The sequence below is a fragment of the Xiphophorus hellerii genome, chromosome 1 (genome assembly GCF_003331165.1).
Source record: "Xiphophorus hellerii strain 12219 chromosome 1, Xiphophorus_hellerii-4.1, whole genome shotgun sequence".
In the NCBI taxonomy this organism is placed as follows: domain Eukaryota; kingdom Metazoa; phylum Chordata; class Actinopteri; order Cyprinodontiformes; family Poeciliidae; genus Xiphophorus; species Xiphophorus hellerii.
Window position 1 is genome coordinate 28745202 of NC_045672.1, and position 9550 is coordinate 28754751.

Here is a 9550-nt window from a genome sequence, read left to right on the forward strand (position 1 = left end):
CGAATGTATCAGCATTCAGTGCTTGTAGTTAAAACGGAAGCAGGGAAGTAAAATAGATAGGAAACAAGCAGCTAAGGAGAATAAGAGCGGGGACAGAGACAGAGAGTAAACAAGGCCATCGGGGAAATAAGTCCAGTCATTTCCATGTGTGTTCCTCTGAGCCCAAGGTTTAACAAGCTGTTCATAAAGACAAGCCTGTGTGGGTGCAGCTCCTCTTAATCATTGCAGCAGAAAAACCTACCGGGAGGAGAGACTTGTTAATTGAGATCTTGATCCTCCAGTGGTGTCTGCTATGAATTCAAGCTCTCCGGTTCTTCTTTTAGATGTTTTATTAGCTGACGGGGGCCACACTCCAGGATGCAGTTTAATGAGGTTTGTGCACTGTTGATATTTGAGAGGGCCACCAACCATCCAGCAAAAAGGAGGGGGAAATTTGTCCTAACAGCAATGCAAGGAATAAAATTTACACCTGAAGTTCATTCATTTTATGGCTATAGGAACAGTTGGAGCCATGAAGGCCCAAATAAAAAGAAAACCTTTAAAATTCAAATTGGTTTGCGATCAAAGAGATATTCACATTTGGGCTGGTATTATATTCTGGCATTAATTTGACATCAGAAAATCATCCTTCTTGTACCAGAATTTATCCATATGTTTTAAACCAAATATGTGAGTTAATTTAAAACAAAAAAATATATAACATGAAAACAGATCATTTTATACATTGCATAAAAATGCATGTAAAATTTTGTCCTTTGCTATCTGCCATCACACCTTTTCTGTTAAAGGTCAGTTAGGGTTACCAAATTTTTTTAGCATTTGTTAAAAGCCAGAAATAAGAATTTTTAAATATATAATGTAACAAATTCAGATGTTAACACTCAGATAACTACATCTTTAAGTAATTTGTGAAAATGTCTGTCCAGATGTCTTGGATTTGTAAGCTTCTCATAGGTTTAATTCTCAATATTTGACTGAAAAGGGCGTGGGGGGTGGGGGGTGGTGGGGGGGCGACGACACAAAGGGTGGAGTATTTTCACAACAACTGAGTGCATACCCCCATCCTTCTGCAGCAGAATAAAAATAATCTTTATGGATACTCAAAGGGTCCAAACATCAGGGAGCCACTGCCAGCAGGGACACTGATACAGAACATTTTATTTTTGGTTTGTTTACTCACGATGAAGGGGAGGGCTGAAGAATTAATCATTATTATTGCAATAAATTAGGTAAACTGTGAGAACTAATTTCAATTTGAATTTGCGCAGCTTGAATGTGAGAGCATTCTGCTGTCTGCGGTGTACACAAACTCTCACCGGTTGATTCCTGGAGTTGGCCCCTGTCTCCTCTGACTCTACATAGTATTGGACAAGCATAGAAAATCGATTTATGCCTTTAAATTAAACTGAATCTATGCTAGAGTTTTGATATAGTTTTGATAAATCCAGATTGTTGCTTTGTTATTAATTTGCTCCACATGCATATGGTTCCAGAGTAATTTTACCAAATGACCCTTGATTACCGCTTTGCCATTTTCTTTACAAAAACCAACCAACTCTAGATAAGTCGGCAATTTTTCAGTTTTTAGGCTTTACAAATCCAGCAGTTAAAGTGGGTTCAATACGACCTGAGCTGAGCCACAACACATATTACACTGTATTACAGTAAAAAAATACAAATACATGTAGGAGTAAGCTTCTCCCTCCAGACAGCATCCATAGGAATGAAAAGGTTAAGCAGCAGTCAGGAACTGCTAAATAAATACAGCAAAAAAAAGACAATAAGGAGGCATTTACAGAGTCCCAAGAGGGAAGACATCAGCAATAATGTTGTAGATGACTGTTGCTGCCAAAAATCAATTCAGCTGAGAAGTTTTTCCTAAGGCTTTAGGAGTCAATCAATCAACAGATAACTTGCATGTTCAAGGCAGCTGCTGATCCCCCCAGAACGTTCACTCTGAGATCGGATTATGCCATATTTAAAGCCGCAGTATGTAACTTTAAGCATGAATAAAAGTTTATTAGACCTTTGTTGTACACACACAGCTCAAGGTGCCAATAGTGAAGAAACAACTGTGTCAGGATCATCATTATAGAGGTGTGCAGCTATTGGTGGTCATGCTAACTAGCCTTCACATTCATGACATAATTGAGTTGTATTTTAGTTCAGCCTATAATATTGCATGATTGAAAGACAAATGTGGAAGGAGGTTAATGGTAGGTTTATGTACATTTGCCTATTGTGTATGCAAATATTTTAAATCCCCTTTACTTAAGATACTGAAGTTATTTTTTGATGCCTAGGATTTCTTTACTCATTATTGGTTAATCACACCATTTCTAAGTTGTTGGAAGAGGTTTAATGAATATTTTTGCGCAGATAAATTCTGCAAGTCAGAGTTGACACTGGTTGCTCTGATTTTAATTTTGATTTCTAATAACCCTGACTGAGTGCTTTTTACCTTAAACAGATAAAATAGTGATTGCAGTAGGCAGTGATTTTTAAATGGTGCTTTTTTATTCACTGCTTCTGTATTTCAGCTTAATGAAGACATTGACCAATATGTAAAATATCCATCTGAAATATTAGTATAACCATAAAAAACACTCATTCGAACCTGCTACATTTTAGTAATGAATGAGTGCAGAGCATTTTATCGTGACCAACTTTTACGCTGTCTAACTAAAACACTGATGAAGACCCAGTCAAGACACTTGATAAATTAGCTTTTTCTTCAACTCTGCGCATCACTCTTTTTCAATTAACTGTTGTATAGTCATTTTTAAACCAAATGCATCAGGGAAGTGTATTGATTTTATCCAACATTTATGGCAGAAAATCTGCGTTTTTAGATTAATGCGGGTTTTGTTAGAGACAGTAAGACTTGCAACAAGTTTAAATTAAGTTCCACCTTTTTACTTCTGTTTTATCAACAGTAACAAAAAAACAAAACAAAGTATTAAGGAGTACATACATGAGAGATTATCTGCATTGTTTAATTTAATAACCAAATCTTAACAGTTATTGTCCTTTTTAATATGCTTTCCAATATCAAAGCACGGACTTCTGCATCAGTGTAAACATAGGCCAGAACCTACAAACAATCAACATCCACGTTCATGTTTTTGTTGGCATCATCAAGGATCTGAAGCATGAGCTGGAAGGAAAAGTAAAAGTCCTCTAGTTTCCATTTGGCAGCTTAGCTTTCATCTGCCTCCAGGTTGATGTTGTTACCAAACTTGGCATAAAGCTGGACCTTCAGGTCGCCCAGCACCTGCTGGATCTCTGACACGCGTTCCTCCAGGCCTTTGACCTCCTGCTCCAGGGCTTCCTGTCAACAGATGTGGACAGTCCAGTTATAAGACAGGCAGAATCCACTGTGAAACTCTTGAATGTGTTTTATGAATGTATCTTTTTCAGTGAGTGAAACCAGCTTGAAGTTACTGAAAAATCAACCATTAGGAAACATTACTTTTCTCTCCTGACCTGCAGGTTTCTAATACTAAGAAGGGGGTGTAAGTGAGAGACGCTTTTCAAACTTTTGCTGGTGCTTCATTTTCTTTTCTAAAAACCTTTTTATTCCTTCCTGTAGCTCAAAGTCTTGGATGTGAAGGGGTCAACATAAAAACAAACAGCCATTATAGAAAGCCCCTGTTAACATTCTCTTTGTGATCCGGAGTTTCCTGAGTAAATTCATGAATCAAGTCTTGCAGCCAGTTTGCCCTTAGAACCTCTTATGCAAAGAATCCTATCGTAAACAGCAGGCTTTCTGCTAATTTTGAGTATAAAACATTTACCCCATTATACTGTTATTGTTATATACTGGAAAACAAATTGTTTTCCAATTTCCAGCCTATTAAAGTGTTATTTCTGTTATATCAGCTAGAACCTCTAAAATATGGACTGGATTATTCAAAACTACATAACGGATTACCAAGTTTAAGAATCTATTCTAGGATTTCTAGACACCAGTTCTATTCAAAAACACTAATAATCCCAGAGGAAAATTATATGTTGTTATAACTCATATTATTCAAATTTCTTCTAAAACATGTTATTTATAGATACTAATTGGTGTGGCCAGGAAAGATATTATGTAGAGGTCTGTATTTATGTAAATCTGAAGAACCCTCTGACTGAAGACACCATTGTTATATTACAGTCAAAAAAAAAGTAAAATTAGTAAGCAACAAACTGTGGGTTTCCTTTCAATCAATTAAAAAAATAAAAATAGTTTGATAAATCCTAAATAAATGATTGAAATTAATACTATAAATCAATGTAATAAGACCTTAAGTTATGTTTTTCATGGTTTACATTAGTGATATGGAGATTGATGTGATTAATGATGTTGAACAAGGAAAACATCTAAATCATGCAAGACAGCAGACTTTCAAGACAAACAACCAACACCACTGCTTTGCATATTGAAATAAAAACTGAAGTTGGGAAACTTTAATATATTTCTTAGACCCTTATCAAGAATTTTCTTGTAAATGAACCACAAACAACCAAACTAATCCATCTGACACTGGAACCTGAGCTGGTATTTCCTGCTCTTGCTGCCCTTTGTGAGCAGCATGGAGTCTCAGTGCAACTTATTGTGGTCTGCACTAGGTTGTCAAGTAACCATCAATGATTTTGGATTTTTACTGCAAACAAAAGTCTAGCTTGAAGCCACCAGAAAACCCCCCCCCCCAAAAAACCAATGAAGTCCTACAATTAATGATTCAAATGCAGAATATGTCGACTTTAATATTTAGTCCTACAGTGGTCGTGAAAATGGAAGAGGAGAGAAATGGTCTGTTATCATCAAAAGGTTCTGAAACTATGCCAATAAAAAGCTTTGTTTTTTGTCATTTTAAAGGAAGAATTAACCCAAATATTTAAAAAGTTGTAAATTTTGACTTGTTTGAAAGGCAATGGTCTAAGTGACTCCTACAGTACAAGAGTGCAGAGGTCAGACATAATGTTTGAAGATGTTGAAAAAAGTCATAGCTATAAATAAAACACATTTCAATTTAGAGCTAAAAATGTTAGTCACAGTTCCAACATATTTATAAGAAATTGACGATCAGACAGATGGATGAATGGGTGGATAAGTGGATGGATGAATGAACAAATGGATACTGTGGACAGTGAGATAGAAAATAAACCCAGAAAACAGCAATCATTTTCCACATATTCTCATCTATACCTGGAAAAATCCATGCTTTCACAAACTTCAAAGGATCTCTGGTTACAAAATACCAACTATTTGTTCCACTTCTATCAAAAAGGTGTTTAAAATTATAACTTGATGACACAGTTGTATTAGTACAAATACATGTGGAAACCACATTGCATGCTTTGTGTTTGTTTTACTCTTCACACACATAGATTACCTCAATGTGTAACCTCATTGAAGGAACATTTATTGAGTGACATTATCATTATATTTAAAAAGACATTCAAACATTTTTTCAAACCCTGTTAGCATCAAGTTCATAAGCATCTCCTAAAAATGAACCTTAGTTTCTTTTATGTACTACGTCCGCTCTCTGCCTCTCAAATATTTAATGCACAGAAGAGAGAGCAATAGGGTCATCATCTTAATACAGGTATGCTAAAAATGATAATGTTAAGCTTCTTGAATATAACTCCAACAAAACAGCATATTATATTAACCTTTGAGAAAAGACAGAATAAGAACAGGTGCTAAATGACAAACACTTACCTTGGCAGCTTCTAGCATTTCTTGTGTTTCTTCCTGAGAGTGGCCAATAAAAACACCACCAATCTGGTAAGGGACCAATAAGGAGTCGTCATCCAACATCATGAGCTCATCGCTGGCGTCCTGCAGGTTCTGCAGCGTTTTCTGCACAGCGATATTAGCAGACAATTACACTGAGGGCTATTTAACTGTTGGCATTAATTTAGCAGCTCACCAGCCTTTCAGGATGATGTAAAACTCCTTAATAAAAATAAACCTACCACTATTAATTATATTTATACATAAAATATTACTATATATAATGAGGTAATATTTACATTAGATGAGTTTGATATGATCAAAATGTTGTCAACAAATGTTATGAAGTGTACCAGCTCGTATCTGTTAATATTGCAAACAAATAACTGAGGTTATATTTCAAACATTAATGTAAAAATATAACAATTCTGTAAAGCTACCGCAAATCCTTTCTTGCAGCAACATAAAAACTTTATAAACATCATTGCTCCCAAATGACTCAAACTCAGAAAGCGTCTACATATCTGCTATTGTTAGCAGTTTTATCATTTCAAATAACATTCTATCTGTCATTTGCATGTTTTCTTAACCTCTTTTTTATACATATACACATTTTGTGAATCTTAAATTATCCTATGCAATTTTAAAATGACTGAGAAGTCATATTTTCTTATGTTTTAAATGTCTCTCTTCTGCAAAGTCGTTTAAACTAGTTTACATATATATATGTCCTTTGTGAATTTCCCCACTGTGGGACAGTAAAGAACAATGTATATTCTTCTAATTCAAACTAAACACCAGAAGGTTCTGATATGCATCATGACAGCAGGAATATTACCTTACGTTACAGTAATTTCAGATATGCGTCTCTGGTCAACTCAGTATAGTTCAGTCTTTATGTTCACAATACTGTAGTTTTAAAACCGTTGTGCTACTTACTTTCTTCGACTCTATTTCGTTTTTGAGTTCCCCCATCCGACTCGTGTTTCTGGCAAATTTATTGATCTTCTGTTGGTCTTCAAAAGTCACGACGACGTCTTCAACCGCCTGTAACCAAGCTCCCGTTAGCAGGTTCACCAAAAATATACGTCAAATACGGCAGATAGAACCACAAATCTGCGTCCTGTTGGCTTTCGCTGCTCTTGTTTGGTTTGTGATAACATTCGTCATATCTGAAGACCTGAACTACAAGAATAACGGTTAGTAGCTGAGGGACTGGAGCTAGCTCCCTAGCTAGCTCACTGCACGAGGATGTGACATGAATTTAAAAATGCTCCTGATACCAATATATCTGACTTCTATCTCTCCAACACCTCAACTCTTTCACTTGTTCCGCAAATACATATTGTATATAAATGTAAACAAAAGTATTTCTTTAATACATCACTTACTACAGGTCCCTTCATGGTGGCGGCTGCCATCTTGACTTCTTCAATTTTTGAACAGCGGTGCTCAGCAGAACCTGACATCTGCACCGCCTTCTACCGGGAGACAAATACATTGCACTCGAATACACATTTTCACAACCATGCTGCACTCAAACACATTTATACCCAAATACATATGCATGGCAGGGGTGAGTAGTAACTAGTTCTATTTCCTCAGTTAAATCTTTTAAGAAACCTTTTTGAAAAAAATTTACCTTTAGGAGTGGTTTTATTACACCACCCTTTTTCCTTAAGTCTTTGTAAGGACTCTTCCAACCAAATTTGGGACTGTTAAAGACTGCATGCCATCCAAGCTATCAGATTCAGAAGGACAGAACAAATAAAATAAACACCTGTCCAAACATTTGCTATGTTATCCTGTTCTTGCTCATAAACTATTTTTATTCATTTGTAATGTTGCAATTAGATTTTTCTGCAGGTTGTGTGATTTTTTTAACATATTACGTCCAGAGGAATTGTTCACCATAAGTATTGTCAAGCCAATATGATTATAAATAAAATAAATGAAAGCATTGTGTGCTATTCTTTTTAATCAAATGCTTTAAATACAAATTACATATCTGAACTCCTGAAAACCCTACTCCAAAACAAACCATTTCTATTCTAATAAAAAGCAATAGAGAATAATTTGTTTTTTATACACTGACTGAAATCTTTATTTGACGAGCCTCTCTTCATCCCTCAGCTGCAGGTGAGCAAAGGCTGCTTTGTAACTGTAGTAATGAATACACATTTTTTCTGTCTATACAGAAAAATTATATATACGTAATTAGCCAGAGTTCTTCCTCTGTGACACCAGAAAGCCTCACAGATGTGACTTTATCCAAAATAATAATTTTTATTATTATTATTGTAACAACTAGCATTGCACAATGCTATTGTTTTTTCTATCTTTTGGTGACACACTCTTGAGGTACTGTTGATATTCTGCAAGCCAGGTCTTTTTTCCCCTTCACTTGTCCAGCTTCATTGCACACAAATCTAGACATATGAAGAATTTGGAACAATTTTCAACCTTTTTCACTTTGTTCAAGCAAATAATTCTTATGCATTTTCAGTTCAAGCGACCAAATATTTAGGAATGATTAACTGTCTCAAATAACAACAAAAAAGATTCCCTTGAGAAAGTCCAAGAACTAAAATAAACAGACAACTCCTAAGAAAACATTTAGTGGCCATTATGCCTTTTTTCTTCGCAGCACTGTCTACAACCAAAATTACATCCTTACATTAAATACACATTGCACTTACATGCTTTGCTCAAACATTTTAAACAACATATTAACATATAACAATTATCACAACACAAGAATCTGCAAACCTTCCAAAGTAGATCCAACATTAACCGGAACTGCTGCTTTACTCATATTTGGATAGCAAACAGTACTGCACCCACGGTCAAATATTTGCTGAACACATCTGCGAGGTAAGAGCACCATTAATCTAATTGTGTGCAACACCACAATAAGCTATTACACATAACGATTTGGGACAGTCATGAGAACCTTTGCAAATATCCCAGTTTTCTGTCTGAAAATCAATGGCCTGTTTGTGAAGGTCTTTGCCTCCAATAAAACCAGTAGGCTGCTATGCGTTGGTATGCCATGAAGCGTTTGCATGAAGTGCACTGGCCAAACAGGAGAATCCAACTCCCACCTTAGTCTGCAGACTAAAGGCTACAATTGAGGCATTGTTTTTGTGGATGACAAGGGTTATCATAAGAATTTCAATTCAATAAATAATGCATCTTTAAAATAATGCAAACACTTACTTAGCTGGCGTAAAGCTAAGTATAATCAGACTCACTGAAACATAGAGTGAATTATTGATATTATACTTAACAAAACAAATTGAGGAGCATGATGTATGATTTAATGGTAGAGTTGTTGTGAAAAGAAAGCACATGCTCTCAGTTCAAGACTTTCATGTATCTAGAAAAATACATGTTCTGGTCTTCATCAGGTTTTAAGATCACTTACATATACCCATATTGTCAAATTGATAACAAAAGCACTCTACAACTTCAATACTGTCATTATTTATTGAGCAAATATGAAGTCAAACTAGTCTAACTGTATTCAGCTCTGAGAGAATTTTGGCTCAGTTTACGTTCAGAACCATCCTTCATTGCTTGTATGACCCAGTTTCAGCCAAGCTTCAGCTGTTGGACAGATGGCCTCACACTTTCTTCCAGAGCACTTGTTTGTGGTCGACTCAATGGATGTAGTGTCTCACCAGATCAAAAGTGGATTCTTGTGTGTCATGTGTTGCATCAGACATACAACTGGCCAATGAGTTAAAGGCAACCTGAAATTAGCCAGTCACAAGAGTTCTTCCTCTGTGACACCAGAAAGCCTTACAGATGTGACTT

At 35.8% G+C, this 9550-nt stretch overlaps 1 protein-coding gene across 1 annotated transcript; it reads right to left on the reverse strand.

The window, feature by feature from the left end:
• Window positions 1-2749: 2749 nt before the first annotated feature.
• Window positions 2750-7226, reverse strand: pfdn4 (prefoldin subunit 4). The gene is made up of 4 exons (XM_032558526.1): window positions 7123-7226; window positions 6671-6778; window positions 5717-5857; window positions 2750-3331 (listed from the first exon to the last, which is right to left on the reverse strand). Exons 1-4 carry the CDS (start codon window positions 7198-7200, stop codon window positions 3200-3202), a joined length of 459 nt encoding a protein of 152 aa, XP_032414417.1. The 5' UTR covers window positions 7201-7226; the 3' UTR covers window positions 2750-3199.
• Between the last annotated feature and the right edge of the window lie 2324 nt (window positions 7227-9550).